Raw genomic sequence first — 18,700 nt, 5'->3', positions numbered from 1 at the left:
CCCATTCCCCCTCTGCCCCCCACTCTCAAGGTTCATTGTGAACATTCAGCAACTCTCACAGCTAACTCCTGCTGACTGAAACAGAAGTTGAGTGGCTAACTGGAGGATCTGGTTAGAAGTGTGTAGTTTTTCCTTTGCTCTGTACTATAGGCTTAACCACTAGTCAGTGCTAACCCTGAGTCTTCCACTACACAGGATGTGATGGTAGGTGGCTGGATCTTCTTTATGCTCAGATGGGCAACTGGTCCTAGGCAGCCAGGAGTACAGGCATGCTCTTGCTTAGTGTTCCTTTGTACCAGTGCCAGAAATCCAGCAGCAGGGAGAAACTGGCTAGGAGGGTAGGTACCTCCCCCATACACTATAGAACTAGCTTGGTGTTCTCTTCAAAGCACTTTATGTCATAACATGAAACATTTCAGGCTAGATCCACAAGAGGTCTTGGTGTGATTCTCAGCATTGCAGCACTTTATTGTCCTATCCCACTGAATCCACAGCCCCCAAAAATCAGCTATCCCAGCCCCACCCTGAGAAACATTTAAACTAGCCAATGGAAAATCCCAAGGCAATGAGTACAGATAAATTCTTGGAAAGGGCTGGGTCATGGTACACTGTGACAGGATTCACAACCAGGAGCCTTTTCCAAATTACTTAAAAGCCTTCCTTCCATTAGACAGGAGATGTACAAAGGAAGATAAAGTAGCATCATCTCAATTCCTGGTGCTTTTTTTGTAGGGGGAAAGAGTTGAGCATGTCTATAGGATCAGATCCTGCATCTGTGAAAGGCATATCTGGTTAGAATTAAACTGGCATTCATCTAAGTCTGTGAGGGTGTTAGGGCCTCCCTCAGTGCTTACAGCTGTACACATGCCCAGCACCTACGGCCATAGGTGAAGGTTTCCTGGATGCCAGCACTACCAACAACCTTTTAGCTTAAGCAATGAAGCCTGCCTTATGCATCTAGCCCAGTGGTTCTCAACTTAGTTAGAAAAGTGCCAGCTCTTAATTTTCACTCATTTTGACTGCAAAAAAGAAAGCAGTTGTTGTAAAAACCAGGAAGTTCATAACAGACCAAGGATGCATGGTGCTTAAACTCAGAATGCTTTTTCTTGTGAATCACATGTGTATGGCACCCTTGAAAGGAATGTGCTGCAGAATCCCTGTTGAGAATCACTGGTCTCTCCCTTCCCCATCATAGCCCCTAGAGAAGGCTGCAGCCAGGATAGGGAGGCAGCACCCTAAATCTTCAGTTTAGTGTTACTTTTTCACTTTACTTTTGCCATTCCCCAGAACTGCATGCCCAGCAACTGTGTGGGACTTTATAGCCATGATGTATGTACAATCCTAAGGCAGGGGCCTTGGGATATTCAATGCAGATATAGTAATAAGAAAGAAAGGTGCCTTCTGCTGCATGTTTGCTAGGAGGGGAAAGTAGAAGTTAGTCATTCAGTTGCTAAATGTAGTAGGCAGCTGAAGTACACAAACACATATTGCTTCAGTTAAAAAAAGGGGACTCAAGTTAGTCTTACTGCAATATTTTTTTCAGTTGGAGAATGGGAAAGGAAAGCCATTCTAGTTCAGGCTGGTGATGATCACGTATACTAGTGCAACTAAGAAACAGAAACCAAGGAATAGGGAAGGAATTGTTAAAGTGGTGGGCTTAAAAAAAAAAAAAAAATCAAATCAATGAAGTGACAAACCACAAGAAAATCTATCCTTGTGTTGAGCTGCTACTCAACATGAAACACAACTGCCTTAAAATCCTCATTTTGCTTATCACTGTCCTTTGCATTCCCAAACAGACAAAGTAATGCATGCTGTGCTTTAAGCAGCCTGAACATTTCATCCTCTTTCAAACTGTCAAAGCAAAGCACTCACCTTCACCGGCAATACAAGGCAGTAGAGATGAGACTTGGAATTGCTGCTTGTGAAATGGGATTAAACACTCAACTCACAGCAGATGATACTTAACCATACTTGAGAAGAGCCAAGTGCTCAGAAAGCAACTGTAGTTACTCCAACATCGAGCAAGCACAGTAGCTTATAGAAAGTATCCTAGCTGAGGATCAATAAACAAGGATATCACCACCTAGAAGTTGCATCTCCAACAACAGAAGTAGTAGTGTTAGTCAGAAACTAAACAATAAAATATCAGTAATGAAATTTCACACTTTGGTCACTACATATTACAATCATCATGCAACTATGGTGAGGGACACATTTCACCTGGAGTTTAAGCAGTAACCATCACCCATTTGGGCCAACAAGCAATTTTTGCTAGCAGAAGGGTAGAGGAGGACTGCCCTTAAATAAAGATTAGGCCAATGTGAAGGGAGACTAACAAGCATAGTAGAGAAGACATTAATGCAGATGTATTTATATGCAAGGCATGTCATTAGCACTTTATCCTGACAAACCTTGGTCAGCAGTTACCATTGACATGAACAGTAGAGGAATTTGCAAGGAGATGTGCAGTTTTGTGCAGCAGAGCAAGATACTTGAGTGACAGGCAGCACTGTATGCACAAGGACTACAGCATGGCCCATATAGGCTAGGAGGGATGTCGAGTTCTGGACACCTCCCCCTTCCACATACTGCAACCCTTCTTGCTATGTCCATTTCAGCAGCTATAAAAGCAAGATTGTTTTAACCAAAAGCTAAGCAGCGTAAGGGACATGCCTGGGTGCTGCAGTGACAGTCCTCTTAGATTGGATGTGGAAAAAGCACACAGCAGGGACAAGCAGAAAGAATGTATCTATAGATATGTACATACCACAGTGCTGTAATTTTTGTATGTAGAAGCAATGTAAATATGTGTATGTTTTTGTTTTTGTTTTTTTTTTATAAAGAAAGATCCACATTATATAAATCTATAAAGGCATATTTTAGTAAATACAATGCTCTACTGCTTCTTTTGTAAATAGTTCTCTTCAGAATAAAGATGAATCATTTCTATGATATGGTCTCCACTTTCAAATCACTGGTTATTCTGTGAAGGTATGAAGAAGGCTCACTTAAATTAACTTCTTAGAGTCACCATAACACCCGACTGTAACAGCATCTTGCCATCTCAGGCAACTCAGTCAGATGATCTTCCAGAGATGTACAGCACTGAAATAACAGCATCTTTCTAGTGCATTCATTCCTTCAGCTGCACAGAAAAATAGGATGAGAAGGATCTCATTTTAAAAGAGACCCAGGCATTACAGCTGGAAAAAATTTGCTGGTATGATTAAAGTTCTTAGCAGCAATGGTGAGGAACCCGAATAGTGAATACAGAAAGAAGTTCTAGCAATAACCTCTGAGTCGAACACAGAGCAAGAGAGGAACAATGAAATGCCTCCATCTTGCACCAGCTACTTTACTCTTATTTTAGAATGGCACAGATGGATGTGGCGGGAGGGTTGCTTCTAGGATGAGCTTTTGCCCAACTGCTCTTACCAATTTAGAAGTCTGGCCTGTGCTGCCTCCTAAAAAAGAGCTCCAGACTTTCCCTGCACCCATACAGGTTAAGCCTAAAAAGCCTAGCAAAGCCATCAGGACTTCACCTTGTACACTATGACTTTCCCCTCTACTTCACAAAAAAAAAATCCGCCTGCCAGCTGAACACTGGTAAAGATTTAAATGTGCAGTTGCACCAAGCACACCCAGAAGTCCCAGAACAGCAAGATGCTTGAAGGCAGTTATTTTACTTTACTGATGCCCTCTGCAGCAAAAGCATGGTATATAAGCAGAGAGAAGCAAGCCAGGGACAGAACCCAGCACCAGAGGCTGGAGAGCAGAGGAAACAGACCCTCAAAAGGAAAAATTTGGCAGCTTGTAACCTTTATTTTTAGTTTTTTAAAATTATTTAAAAAGCATAATTAGAAACTTTCAATACAGAAATAATCCTAGCAAACCAGTTAGACATTCCATTGCTTGACATCAGCACCACTAGAGATGTCATTCCCACTCCTTCTCCCTTCCTGTTTAATACTTAGTGGCAACAGCAAGGAGATTACTGCTCCTTTGCAGCCATCTCTAGAAAAACATCCCACTTCAAATGAGAAAGTTGGACTGCTGGATTGGCAAAGTTCATACCCATGGCCACAATGACTTGGACCAAGGAGAACCAAACTTTCCACACAAGAGAACACTCCAGATCAGGTGCACCATTTCCTCACTTTATTGCATCAGTTCCAGTAAATGTAGACATTGGGTCTCCTTTACTTTTGTCTGCATCAAGTTCTCTGCCTAGCCCTGCACACTCCCTTGCACAAGAGTCCTGTGAAAGTAACACAAGACAGGCCCCTGATCTGAAAGTGGCCACTGTAGCACAAGTTAGAGAAAAATCAGAACTCCCTCCTGGTGCACAGACAGCATTCCATGTCATAAGCATTGAAGGTGGATGTCTGCTCTTATTTCTGCTGCCGCCTCTTGAGGCAGCTGTCCCATGTCTTCCAATTACCAGAGAGCTCGCACTAGCAGCATTGGCCCAGCTCTTATCTACTCTTGGGCGATCAATGAAAGATGCAAACCGATATGTGAAAAGAGACAGGAGAAGGCAATTGGGTAGACACTCCTGGCACTTGAATTGATTAAAAGCCTGTCACATTCATTGCTTCTGTGGGAAAAAAAATCTTTAGAGTGATTGATCTATCATGCGATTGTATCATCAGGTCTTCTACCACAAACCATAAGAATCCAACCCAGGCAAAATATTGTAAGTGACTTGGATTTAACCTTGCTTGGGTGAGGAAAGGGATGATTTAAAGCTTGTGAACATCAGTGGAACATGTTCAACCAAACCACCACCAAATCCAAAGGACCACACACCTTAGAGGCAGGGTCATCTTCAGAGTACAGAAGGAAGCCTCACTCCCTACCCCTTCCTAGTCATCATTTTTTTTTTTGTTTACAGAATGATTCAGCTGAAGTGTATAGGCTTTGCAACAGCCCAGACACATGCTACTTTTGGTCTGGCCTCTGAGTGCATCTATTCAGAAACTGATGAAGTGAGCCCTTATTTTTCCCTCAAAAGCCAGTGAGGGTCAGGAAAATGCTGTCGAGCATAGTGAGACCAGAATACATTAGAGGTGATCCCCACACACAGCCACCACCAAATAACCCAAGCAAGCGAACTTTCCACGCATCAGTGGTCCTCCTTGCTGACATAAGAGTTCTGGGAACGATTCTGCAGCAGCTCTCGGATCCAGAAGGTGCCTGGAACATCGGGATTCCTTTCCATGCCTGTCATCTCTTGCAAGGAAGGCTCTGCTACTGGAATTCACATTCAAGCTCATGTCTCCTTCTTGTGTTCAGGACAAGGAGGTTTTTGGCAGATTCACACTGGTTCTCTCTCTAGGAGTTTAGACTCTGCCCAGAAGCCCCTAGCAGACCCAGAAGCAGAGGTCACCTGGAGCCAACTTTTTTTGTGGGGGGGGCGGTTTAGAAAAAATGTTTAAGTCCAGATAAATCCCGTTTCTGCAGGATTGATTTTAAATATCTTGATACAAACCAAGGAGCATAGGTACAGCTGGGCTGCAGCATAGGGAGATGAGGAAACCCAGGGATCCAGCCATATCCTGGAGTATGGTAGAACTCAAGGCCCAAGCCAGCACCAGCTGCTAGCCCAGGAGCTAGGAAAGTGAAACCCCAGGCTCCAGCAGCAGCTTCTGCAATCCTGGTACCTAGAGGGATGAAGCCAAAGCCCCAGGAGCAGCCTGGAACTCAGAAGAGAAGCCAAAGGCCCCAGAGGCACCAGTTGCCAGCCTGGAGCCCGAACAAAACGAAGCCCGAAGCCCAAAGCCCCAGGGAGCAGTCGCTGTCAACCAGGGGCCTACTCGCATTAAGAACTTTGTACTATATCTTTAAAAAGATGAACTCTATAGTTCCTGATTGGTTGACATTAAGAAGGCCTAAGCCAGAGCAACAAGAGGGAGGTGCAGCTGGTTAAAGCAATATACATTATGTACAAAACTCTTGGGTTAAATCCATCCACTTGGTAGGCAACGTCCTTTCTTATCTACAAGGCGCGCTGGAAGGAGCAGGGGAGGAGGGAGGGTGAGAGTCCATCAGACAACTTCTTGGCACTACAGTGGTAAGGTGCCAGCGCTTCTTGATAGAAAACATGGAGAAAAATCTTTAAATAACGGCACAAAACTGAGAGGGTCCTCCCAAAGCCTGCCCCAGTGGAATGCCCGAGTCTAGCTGGAGGGGCTGATCTGTCTGAGAGCAGTCTCTGCAGCAGGGAAAGGGCATTAGCAGCACCGTTTCTTCCTTTTACTGTTCTTAGTTAGCTTGACCACATCATTCTGGTGCTGCTGTTGCTGCTTTGCCAAGTTTTCTTTCTTTGCTCGCAGAACCAGCTCTGTAATGCAATTAAACATCTGCAAAAGAAACAAGCAAGTTCAGGCTACCAGGAATGCAGGCCAGCTGCTGAGGGAGTCTGTCTACAGAAGCAGATAAAATGCCAGAACCAGAATGGGGATAGCAAGTTATGGTGCTGCTGAGTCATGACCTGCTGGTCTTTGCAGGTTCCCTTCTTCACACACAGCTGTCTGAGGCCATGCAGGGGTCCACAGACTCCAGCCAAATCAGATTTAGCACTCCCCTACCTCACCTCCTTCATGCCAGTCTCTGATTTCCATCCCTGCACTTGGTGGCTTTAGAAAGAGGAAAAATAAAGCCAGCAAGATGGGTTTGGTCCCTTACTCTGCCTCACCAAGACCAGAGAGCTAAGATCTATGGTTCCCTCCCATCAAGGCAGACACTTCTAGCGAGATGAGGGAAAAATCTAAACATACCAAGGTTTTAATAATTTCACCATTCAGCTTCAGTGTATGCAGCATTAAGTCCCTCTCCTCCCCACCCCCACTGCAGCTCTGCCTCAGAACAGTTTCAGTTCTTCACCTACAGCTTGTAGAGTAAAAAGGGATTTTCCCCTCAACTCTGCCAGCAAGAATGATTCTACCAAACTAGCTTTTTTGCCTCCAAAAGAAGAAAGGAAGGTTTGCATCTTCTTGAAATAGATGCAATATTTGGTCTCTCAGAACATTCTCTCTGAAAGGTAGGTTTATACCCACTTCCATCTAATGCATTACCTCTTCCACATTAACGTTTTCTTTGGCGCTCGTCTCGAACAACTGGATCTCCATCTGCCCAGCAAATTTATAGGCGTCTTCCGTCTCCACCACCTTCCGCTCTGGGTCATCATTCTTATTTCCCACTAGAAAGGAAAAAAACAGGTTAGCGCTGCACTCCCCAGGTTCCCAGAGCAAGAGAATGTCTCCACCAAGAAGCTTACCTAATATCCGGCAGACATCATCGCAGTTTTGGTTAATTTCATGCAACCACCGCTTGACATTCACAAAGGACTCTGCACTGGTGACATCATAAACAACAATGACCCCATGTGTTCCTCTGTAATACCTGAGGGGGGGAAGAAAGATAGATGCTAGTTCAAACTTGAGGCTATGGCCTCCAGGCTGGCACTGTCCCATATAAGGATGGAGAAGCCCATCAGTAGCAAGACCCTGAACAAACAAGTGCCTGTTTCTTTACCCAACTGCAACGTCAATGTTTGTGCAAGTCAGTCCATGCTGCACCCAAACCCACAGTCCCCTGTTTGCTTAGTAGGGCTGAGCGCCAATATCGTAGAAGTTGTCAAATCAGTTTAAAACAGTTACATTTTCTTGTTCAGCTGCCCAGGATCCTGGGCAAGGAGGTGCTGTCTCCTAGCTGGGGAGCAGAAGAGATGCTGCAGGATGGGCTGTTCCTATTATGTCATGTGAATCTTTCTCCCTGTGCAGTTAAGCTCCCATGGGCTGAGGATATCAAGCACAGAAAGAAAAAGAGGCTGTACAGATTCCTGCCCCTCTCTCCATTTCATTTGGTGCCCATTCCCCTTTGACAACACAGCATGCTATCCGAACTCCAAGCAGGCAGCTAACCAAACTAACTGATAAAGTGGTTTTGTGAAAAAGCATGCATTAGGCACTAGAGTCTGAGGTAATCATGACTGGGATCTGATCACTGCTTTGCTATTCAGCCCCAAATCAATTCTCTCTCTTCAAAGCTTGTAGCATTCCTGTCTTGTTGAGTGACTGCGTACTGATGGCACCTTCCTACTCAACAGATCTACTCCGTATGGGTGTTCAAGTGACTTTCCACTACCTGTAGCGATTAATGCTTAGTTTCAAACACATTTTGTTCTTATTAGTCTTGTATGACCAAACACAGCTAAGAAACACCAATAATTGCACAGAATGGCTCACTATGTTCTGAATCGTTTCACCTGGACAAATCCACTCAAAACAACAGGCAGTACATGCTTCACTGAAAAATCCATGTGGTCTTCAAAAAACATCTGTTGCATAATGATTATGTGAAAAGGTCAAAAGAAATATCAGGCTTCACACCCACACCCTAGCCGAGTCTTCAGGACTACCAGTTAAATAAGAATTCTTTTATGAACTAAGTAGATCTGCCCAGAGACCATCAATATTAAGCCTCCAAATACTTTGGAGTTTATAGCATTTTCTAACTAGAACTGCCAAACAAATTATTTTACTAGTTACATTTACCTTTCTTCTGCCTCCTTTTTTTGTTCTTGAGCAGGGTTCACATTTAAGCCAAAGAAGACATTTAGGGTAGCACAGTGGAAGAGTTCTCCTAAAATAGGTTTCAAGATTTCCAGAAGCAAATCTTTTGCCATTATCGTTTCCACAAGGACTCTTCTTCCTCTGCATTTTAAAGATGACAGCTGTGATGACAGCTTAGAATCCTGTTACCTCTCTGCTGAATGCATCCTGCCCCAATCTGAAGGCGCCCGAATCCACATCAGCAAATCCAACAGGGCTGCATTTCAAAGTAGTTCCAAGTTCATTACACTTCTACCACCAACTTACTGGCATACTGAGCAAGTTACTAACATCTTTCCCTCAGCACCCTCATCTGTAAGACACTGGCACTTGACATACACTGAAGTAAAAAGGTACTACTCTCACTGGTAGGCTTTTCACTCCCGGTTGTTCTGTCCTGGCTTCTGTTTCACAAGGAAAGATAGCTAGTGGCTCTTCAACTGGGCTGGCTTAAGATCAGCTTATGTATAGAAGGTCAGCATCCCAGACTAGCTGCTTATCTGCATGCTGTCATTTTCACTTGCTTTCTCCAGAAAAAAAGTCCAGGCACTTCCTGACTTTCTTGCATTGCTTCCCCAGTAACTTATGCTATATACTCAACTTGGTAGGAAACACTCTCCCAATCAGTCCCCATCATGTTTTCCCCCTCAATCGCACTAAACCCAGTTTTCTTCATAAATTTAAATTATTTTGACCAGTAATATCTTTATCCAGAATGCACGCACACAGGCAAAAATTTATCCTTATGACTGCAACATGCACTCCATCCATCTCCAGAAGGAAAGCACATTATGTCTTGTTTTGTGATCTCCCATCATCTTCTAAACACAGCCCAATACTGTTCCAACTTGGATTCTGGACACAAGTTTTACTTCCAAAACCTTCCACTCAGAAAGCAGGAGAGTTTCATAAAACATGTTTCAGCCTGAGCCTGACCCACTACTTCCCAGCAGCAAGCGAGCACTGCAGTCACCTGCACAAAACTGCTATTTTTGTCCTGGTCTAAAGACTCCCTCATTACAGCTTTGAAGAATTTTGAAATAAAGCGTAGCCCTAGATCAGCGATTCTCAGCCAGGATGCCATGCCACCCAGCCCCTGCGAGAGGAGGTAAACGTTCTCTTCCTCACTCTAGCTCCCTGCACATTCCCCAGCTACCTCAGCAGTGCCCATGGCTGCCTTCGAGGACTGTTGCTACCACCACGTCCTGCCCCCTAGGCAGTCCCTATACGGGCTGCCTCCATGCTCCCAGCAATGTGCTCTGTTGCAAGTAGATACATGGATGGAGCCATGCTTTGCAGCCCAAATCATCACCTCCACACCTCTCGTGCTCCTGCAGCCAGCAGGAGAGACTACGGGGGGGGCTCCAGGATCCCCTATGAGAGGCTGCAGCCAGCAGGAGAGGCTCCCCCTGCTCCAGGAAGGATCTGGGGAGGGGGACAGCATGAAATCCTGCAGGATTAGTCTTAGTGGTGGGGGTACCCTTTCCCCCTCAGGTACAGACTAGAAGTGGGGCAAGGACAACAGACAGCAGAAAGAGCTCCAGGACACAGCAGGACTAGGCCTAGTCCTCCCCACTCTCACATGGCACCAGCCAGATCAGTACTTCTCCATTTTTCAGCCTCAAGGCTCCTCCAGAATTTTTCAAAACTTATAGCTTAGTGACTCAACTGGGGTCCCACCAACTTCAGAAAAGTTATGAGAGGGCCTTCAGGCTAAAGGAGGTAGAGAACTACTGCCCTAGATGAAGCTAAGCAGTGACTGCCCTTCCAAGGCATGTCATCCTATTCCATATCACCCATTTACCTTCCCTAAGAGTTTGTATCATACACAGCAAATTAGACTACTATCTCCACCCAGTAGAGACCAGTACTATCAATACACGAACTCTGTGATATACATGGTGTCTTGAACACGTGTAGCTGCTTACAGAAGTTGCCTTGTAGGCTTTGGCAACTGGATAGGAGACAGATGGGGCTTTTGGCATGCAGGAAAGAGTGGGAGTTAGCTTTGTGTTTCTGGCAACCAAGCGGCAGTTTTGATATTAAGGAGGGGGATACCTCTCTCCCAACCCCCTCCAAGCACACACACATTTTGGAAAGGATAGAAGCTACTTTAAATGGGGGCATGAAGAGGGAATAAAATTCTCATTGCCCACACACACCAGCAGATACTGACAGCAACTTGCTTCTCCTAGTTCAGGATCTGTGACTACATCCAATAATGATGCACAGTCACTTGATGTTTCTGTTAAACTGAACAGCTGTAAGACAGCTGCTGGTGTTTAGCACAGATATTAGGCTTCAGAGTCAATACCCCACCGAGCTGAATGAAGCTACCCCTCCTCTCCCCTCCCCCCCAGCCTTATGTTAAAAGCTGAAATACTGGAGTGCAACATTCAGACAAAGTTGAGGGGGAAGGAAGAACCAAAATGATGAAGTTTACACAGCTGTGTAAACACAATATGAATGTGTTCAATTTTTGCTATGAAATCTTGTGAAAAAAATGTTAAGATATAGCACAGTGTTATCAAATCATTACACACCAGTGTATTATGATCTTCAAAACTGAAAGAAAAAAACCCAAACAAACAAACAAACAAACAAAACCCACATCTTGCTGCTATTTACAATTTCAATCCAGTTTAAGTTGCTGGCTTTATAAAGTTTAGTTCTTTTGCCTTTCTTAATGTTTTCCACAAATTATTTTGCTTCAGCAGCTTCTGGATTACCAGAACTAGAGTTTAATGATTTCCTGTTTTTAGCCACTGATTTCTCATTAGAGGTGCATCAATATATCAGTCCGTATCAGATTGGCACCAATAAAGGGAAAATTGATTTTATTGGTAATCTACTTTTTTTGGCCACTGTAGCTGATAATGTCATTGATAAATGCCATGTGCAAGCATATAGCTGCAGCATGCACACAGCCAGAAATGCAGCTTGGCACTCTGGAGAGCAGTGTCTAGCTAATAAGTCTGTGCAGGGGAAAGGGCCAGGGGAGGCAGATGGAGTCCTGCATAGTGAGGGAGGGAGGGAGTGGGGCAGGGGCTGCGCAGTCGGGGCAGGGTGCAGGACAGAGCTGCCTGTACCTTATCCAGGGGGTGGAGAGGGGGGCAGATCCCTGCTGCTGCATGTACCCCAGGCAAGGGATGGGAGGCATGTGACTCCCCGATTTATGCATGGGGTGATGGCAGACTACCTGCTGCAGACTCAAAGCCAGGGGCTGCACCAGCCTTTTTCCAGCAAGGGGGGTAGGCCAGGGCTATGCTCAGGGTAAGGTGAGGCAAGGCAGGGCAGGCAGCAGTGCTGGGAGAGGGAGCTATGAGCTGAGCTATGGCCACCCCAAAATTTGCCATAGCCCCCCTCCCAGCACCGCCACCCATCCTTCCCCAAGCACAGCCCCAGCCCCTGCCAGGAAGAGGCCGGCACAGTCCCTGGCCCCAAGTATGCAGCAGGCAGCCTACCCCTGCCCCATGCTTAAGTCCAGGGGCACATGCCCCCCATGCCTTCCCCAGGGTGCATGCAGCAGTGGGGAACTGCTCCTCCCCCTGACAAGCCCCTCATGGCTCCGTCCTGTGCCTTGCCCTGCAGCTCCTGCCCCAACCCTACTCCCTCCATCACCGTGAGGGCCTTGATCTGCAACCACCACACCCTTTCCCTCCCCACAGACTTACTGGCCAGAAGCTGCTCTCAAGCTGCTGGGCTGCATATTGACTATCAGATCGGCATTGGCTGATATGGTTGGTTCAACTGGTCATCGGTATCAGCCAAAAGGTGCACCCCTACTGCTCATCAGTTCAGTCTGCTCTGTAGCACTTCAAATCCATTACTGTTATTGCCATATATACTCCAACTTCCAGCCTGTATGCCATACTTGGGTTATTACTGTGCAAGTGAACACTGGATCAGAATTTTGCAGCTAAAAGGAAACATTAAAGGAAAGCCATCCTCCTATAAAATTAACCTCAATCCCGCCTTTGTTGCAGCAATTTAAGACATTCTGTTGACAGTCTATTACCACTCCACCCACTTTTTGATTAGCCAAGTCCTTTTGTAAACTCTTGAGTCAGTTACTGGATCTACCATTCAGCATTTCAGTCTCTGCATATCAACTGCTATGCTAGTTTGACAATCAAAAGCTCTACCAGTCCAATCTTGCCATCTACTATCTATACAAGCAATGTGTGTTCCCCCAAAGGAGGTCACCTTGGCCAACAGAGATTATATCGAACGGAAAAAAAGTCAGCAGGGTACTCCAGAAGGAGCCAGAGCAAGCCACCTGGCTGGAGAGAAGATTTGCCATTATAACATAGAAGGGGCCTTGGAGCAGTGTTTTTCCCCCAAGTATTCACCCGAGGTATTTGTCATCCACACAGACTCAGTAAAAATGAAAGTACCCAAGCAGCTATGTATAGAGCTAGATCTCTTTATGGATCACCTATGGAAGGCTGGATGGCCAAAGCATAACAACACTGCAAACTGACAGGGGATCACTGGGGGCCTGTTCCTCTCCCGGGTAATATTGCTTGCTCATCTTCAGCCTTCCTGGAAAAACCTATGAAAAAAAGCAGCATTCTAAACACTAGGAAGTTAAAAACCCTCATGCAGAAAGTATCCTCTATCACCCTTGAAGTGTCTCGTTTTTAACTAGCGAGTAGATGGAGTAGCAAAAGATTTACACATTGTGTTACACACAGACTGCTCCATGGCTATTCCTGTCCACAAGAGGAAGTTTCTTTTCCTGGCATTCCCCACTGAAAAACCACAGTGCCTAGTACTGAATGCAGCAGGCATCAGCCTCCTCAGTTTCATTAACTCAGAGCCGAGTTCTGAATGTAGACTCTCAAAACAGGAAGTCACTTTGCTGACTCAGCACTAATTCAGTGCTTTGCGACTGGCCCACGTTGCACAGCTGATAAGAACTTCAGCAGTGCCTCACTGCCTCCCCCTCACCACTTCCTGTCTGAATCTGGCCGCAGCACTGAAACAAGAAGTGATGTCATATACAGGAGCCCTATGAGAACTACCCGAGTCTGTTCAAGAGAAATCCTTCTATGAAACAATGAAAGCAATCCAGCAGTAGCCATACGGGAACTCAGAGGAAAGGGGTGGAGCATGCATCAGGCTCTGTTCTCCCATTCCTAATTTCTGAAACCCATCCTGATGTCAGCCAACTGCTTCATGCTTTTATTCTGGATCAGCTACCTAGTACAATTATCAGAAACAGGGCCTTCCTCCCCAACAGGAGCCAAAGAAAAAGTCAGTAAAGATGACAGGCTCCTGGGTCCTCCTACATCTGCGTGTTTGTTTTTGAAAGGAAACAAAAGGCTCCTCCTTCCCCAGCACAACCCTGAAAAGCCCTAAACTGACTGCTACCAGTTAGCAAAACCAATTCATTCTTCTGAGTTCTCAATGCTGCAGCTGCAATTTTGGGTGTGGCTTCTTCAGGAACTGGAAAAAGCTGTGCACATGCTGTTCAAAGGACAATTGATATAAAATCTGAACTCAAACCAAGGAAAGAAAGACTGATTTTCTCCTGGCATCTGTTCCAAGAAAACTTCACACAACATAGCCCACCCAGCAAAACAGTTCCAACAGAAAGGCACATGGATACTGAATGCTTAAATTCTGCATTAAATTGCAAAGATAGTGTGACACTTATTACTTTGTATCTCTGTAACATATTCCATCAAAAGATGCATTTTACTAAGAGGTTATATTAACTAGTTTATATAGATAGGGAAATGTTATCCCCAAACTTTACAGTTGGGAAACTGAAAGCAGAAGAGTTAGGCGACTTGTAAAAGGTCATTTGGGAAATCTCTAGGAGAGTTTGGAACCCAGAACCCCCTACTTCAAAGGAGTACTTTAACTGTAAAGCCATCCTCTCTCCACATGCCATACCAAAGGTAAGAAGAAAATTCCTGCAGAATGATACAAAACAGCATTAATCTGAGGAACAGCCACTCTGCAATGTCCAAGCCATAGTAGCCTACAATATCCACGCTTGTAGCCAACTGTCACATCAAAAGTTCGGCTATACTCACGTTGATGTGATAGTCCGGAAACGCTCTTGTCCAGCTGTGTCCCAGATCTGTAATTTCACCTTCTCTCCATTTATTTCAACCGTCCGGATTTTAAAATCTACTCCAATTGTGGTAATGTAGCTGCCTACAGAGGGAAAGGATGTATGCAAGTGAGAGACTGCCCTTCCATCCTCCCAACATCAGATTCCACAATATCTGCCATGACACATGTATACGCTGTGTCTAGCAACAGCATCAGGGGGACCCTGTTCCTCTGTCTACTCTAGCTGGTCTGCTTTTAGATAGGCCTCTTAAGTCATATGTATAACAATTACTGATGGGTCAAGGCTATTTTCACCAAAATTAAATTCAATGGCAAGAAATCTAGCTATTCTGCAGCTGCAGTAGACAATAAGCACTAAAAACCCTCAAAAGAAGGCTAACATTCACAAAAATTTCACTCACAGGAACCCAGAGGTCAATATTTGTAACAAGTACCTGTGTAATTATTTTTCCTTTAAATACAGTCCATTTTAATAGTTTCTTTTATGTAAAGTCATTGAAAAGGTAATTGAAAATAGTTTACTTAATCAATCAATCCAAATCCCACAGGTCCAAGAGACAGTGGACATATTAAAAATTAAGCTGGCTTCAGGTTTCTATATTAATCCAGAGACTGAGATTTTTGCTTACAACTGGTGATTAAAGTAAATGGCTCATGTGGCTGGTCCAAGAGAAGTGGTGCTGAAAAGATCATGGATTTCTAGTACAGCTAGCTGTGTCAAGTGACAGAAAGACAGCTTGCAGGGTTTGGATGGTCCTTGGTCACTTTGCTATTGGAAGTGAATTAAAAAACTTACCTGAGAAAGTATTATCTGCAAAACGCAACAGCAAGCTGCTCTTGCCCACACCTGCAACAAAACCAAAAAAATAAAAATAAATAAAGTGCTGAGATCTGTACTGGAACATGAGTAACAGATGGTGTTATTTTATCCCTTATTCACTGTATTTTTGAATCCCATCTAATTCCTTCTTCTGGCAAGTAACCTAGAACCATCAGCACCTGACCAAAGGCCTTCAGAGACAGCTCTAGTACAAACAGAACTTTAGGCCACATCTCAAATGATCCACTGTAGGTGTCCAAACCATTGTTACATGCACCTCTACTACTATGCACATGCTCCAACATCATTTCTCCAATTAAACTGTTGTACCCTGCCTGGGCACCACTGCCTGCCACCAATTCAGGTCACATACATTCTAATATGCAATGAGATTTGGACTGCTTGGACAACAAAACTAGGAATTAGTGCTGCCAAGCTGCGATTTAGTGATTAGTTTAATGGAAGGCATCAAATGTTGGTCAATGCAGCACACATAAATTGGTACAGTTGACAGAAGGTCAGGAACCACTGTCCTATGAAGATCATCCAAAATATGCTTGCTCCATATGCAACATGCATTCTATACTGCAGATTTACTCTGAAGTTGAGCCCCTTGCCAAGATGTTTCAAGTGATACTTTAAAGTACTTTAAGCAAGGAAAATATGAACAAAGGTGCTACGCAATCCAATGCCACACTGCGGCTTCCCCATTTAAGCACCTTGGGTTTGTTTTTTTAAAACAAAGATGTGTGCATCATAAAAAAAAAACTGGTCCCTTCCCATGCAACCTTGTGTATTTGGGATTAGGGCACCCCAGATTGTCAACTCTGTGCACCAGTTTTAGAGAAGCCACTTAACTCCAGTTGGCCAACCTGGTCTTGGTGTTCCTATTTAGAAGTTAACTTGGCAAGTTTCAGAGAAACTAGTTTGTTTTATTAATACACACTCTGTCCACCCTCCTGCAAAGTCTTTGTGCAATGCCAGCTGAAAGCTCCTGTAGTTCTCAGTGGCCTTTTCAGATCCCACTAGATGACCTGCAACATCCAACCATCCCATAACCTAAGCCCCCGTTGCCAAAAGCTCAAGGCTAGCTTCTTAACATCCAAGAAAGCCATTCCAGCTTCTGAGGCCTATAATACAAAGATGACATGAGATTTAATTGTACTGACAACTATGTTCAACCAGCCAAAGGCCAAGCATCCCAACTCCAGGAAGGTGATAGATCACAGACGAGTTAGATTCAACTGATACCCAACATCAGTGCATTTTTCTATTCCTTGCCTTTTCCTCAGGAATCAATAAAGGATGGAAGTAAAATGTTTCTGGAAACTGGGTTCCCTCTTGGTGTTAAAGACCAATCACTCAAAACCAATACTTTAGCTCCACGGCACGATGTAACTGTACAAATCCAGAACTACAGAACTCCAGTTAAACAGGCTTTAACAAAGAGCTGCACTTGATTTGTCTAAGTAACAGTGAAAAAAGTGTATCACTTTGATAAAAGCATTCACTTCACAGCAGAGATGACAAGCAGGGACAAATATTTTTGTCAGACAACACCAGTGTATTAGAGAGGAAGCCATCTGTAAGCAACACAGTAGAACTCTACGGGCTGCAAATCAACTGAACTTTGCCAGGCTGATCTGCTTCAGCAGTAAATAATGACTTGATCCACAATAAGCAAAGAGCTCCTAAAGAAGAGGCCTCCTGAAAGCAGAAGGTTCTGTATGTTCCAACTGAAAGACATCTCACTAACCAAGCACTACCCATGACCCACAATGCTCATGTATAGAGAAACCACACAATGCTCATGGCAGATCAACCCCACTTCCTATGCAGTTATTTCAAGCTGTGGAACAGGTCAGTGGAGCATCTTCCACACATGCAGAAAGAGTAAGCAACAAGTCTTTGCTGACTGATGTTGGGATCTGCCACAAGACAGTTTCAGCACTGTAACCAGCTTTCAGAACAAACCCAGCTCTAACTCAATTAGAAAAGTGGAAGCAGGAAAACAAGTCTAGCTATGGATTAGCTATATCAATAATTCCTGCCCCCTTCCCCCAAGCTTTTTCACCTCCTCCCCGCAAAAAGACTCAGTGCAATTCTTCACAACATAAAAAAAAGTTCTGTGGTTGGTTTGTTTAACTGGCCTGTTTAACACCCCCCAAAATTCAGATTTAAAGTTCTTTAAATTCTCTCACAACTCTACACTAGGGAAAGCTGCTGATGTTTCAACCAATCTAACTTCAATGCATTTTTCTATCACTAGCCTTTTCTTTAAAGATCAATAAACGGTGCAAGCAAAATATTTCTCAAGAGGGACAAAGCTTTCCCTCTTAGGGTTAAAGAACAAGCACTCAAAATCAATACTTTAGCTCCATCGTGAGATTTAACTATACAAACCCAGAGCTGCAGGCATCTATAATACAGCTGCTCGCACTGAACAGAGCTTAGCGATTAGGGGCTTTGCTCAAGTTAAGCAGCAGCTGTGAACTGTACTCGGCTGTTTGAAGACAAAAACAAAGTCTTTTCTAATACAGATTATTTTCTCTTCAATTTGCCTGAAACTGACAACTAGGCAAAAGAGCCACTGCTTCTACTTACAGTAGGGGTGTCGAGGCCCTTCCCACATTCCCTAAAAAGTGGATGCTTAAACAGGGCCTTATATAGCCCTATAGCCTTAAATAGGGCTGTTTCTTACGGGCACAGGCAACCACTTTTTGACATAAAGCTACAGAGGTGACCAATCCTGCAATCGTGCGATGCTTCATTTGCAGTCGAGTGGACCCGCGCGCTGCATCCACACGTCAATGAAGAGACGCCGTGGATGTCACCTACCAGTTCGGGCTCCAGGCAGGCAGCAGTGGGGAACGGGGCTGACTGAAGTCCAGACGGCAGGCCAAAGGGCACTCACCCCAGGCCCCCGCCCTGGGGCAGCCTGTGCGCCTGAGGGCCACCCCAGCCTCTTGCCTCCGGAGGCGCTTCCCGTCCCTTCATGTCGAATCCCCCGCGCGAGCTGCCCCAAGTACAGGCCCAGGCCAGGCCGGGGCACCAGGCACAGGGCACAAACACGGCCCCGGCCCCGGCGGGACAAGGCCGGGGATCAGCTCCTGCCCCGGAAGCGGGAGGCCTCACCGCCCCGGCCACGACTCCCGCCCGTCCCACGGCCGGA

At 44.9% G+C, this 18,700-nt stretch overlaps 1 protein-coding gene across 1 annotated transcript; it reads right to left on the bottom strand.

Moving 5' to 3' along the window:
• Window positions 1-3,805: 3,805 nt before the first annotated feature.
• On the bottom strand, window positions 3,806-15,839 carry RAB35 (RAB35, member RAS oncogene family). Its single transcript, XM_019539235.1, has 5 exons — window positions 15,505-15,839; window positions 14,666-14,789; window positions 7,283-7,407; window positions 7,080-7,204; window positions 3,806-6,365 (listed from the first exon to the last, which is right to left on the bottom strand). Exons 1-5 carry the CDS (start codon window positions 15,611-15,613, stop codon window positions 6,237-6,239), a joined length of 612 nt encoding a protein of 203 aa, XP_019394780.1. The 5' UTR covers window positions 15,614-15,839; the 3' UTR covers window positions 3,806-6,236.
• Window positions 15,840-18,700: the final 2,861 nt, after the last annotated feature.

The sequence above is a fragment of the Crocodylus porosus genome, unplaced genomic scaffold, assembly GCF_001723895.1.
Source record: "Crocodylus porosus isolate Cpor-Errol unplaced genomic scaffold, CroPor_comp1, whole genome shotgun sequence".
Taxonomy (NCBI): Eukaryota; Metazoa; Chordata; order Crocodylia; family Crocodylidae; genus Crocodylus; species Crocodylus porosus.
The sequence above is the reverse complement of the archived record's forward strand: the minus strand, read 5'-3'. Positions and strand labels throughout refer to the sequence as shown.

Excerpts from the sequence above, each read along its gene's own strand:
- RAB35 (XM_019539235.1), bottom strand. The coding sequence starts at position 15,613 with ATGTTCCAGTACAGATCTCAGCACTTTATTTATTTTTATTTTTTTGGT. Across the intron at positions 7,408-14,665 it reads TTCCGGACTATCACATCAAC|GTATTACAGAGGAACACATG; the intron begins GTGAGTATAGCC and ends TCCCCCCCTCAG. Across the intron at positions 7,205-7,282 it reads TGATGTCTGCCGGATATTAG|TGGGAAATAAGAATGATGAC; the intron begins GTAAGCTTCTTG and ends TTTCCTTTCTAG.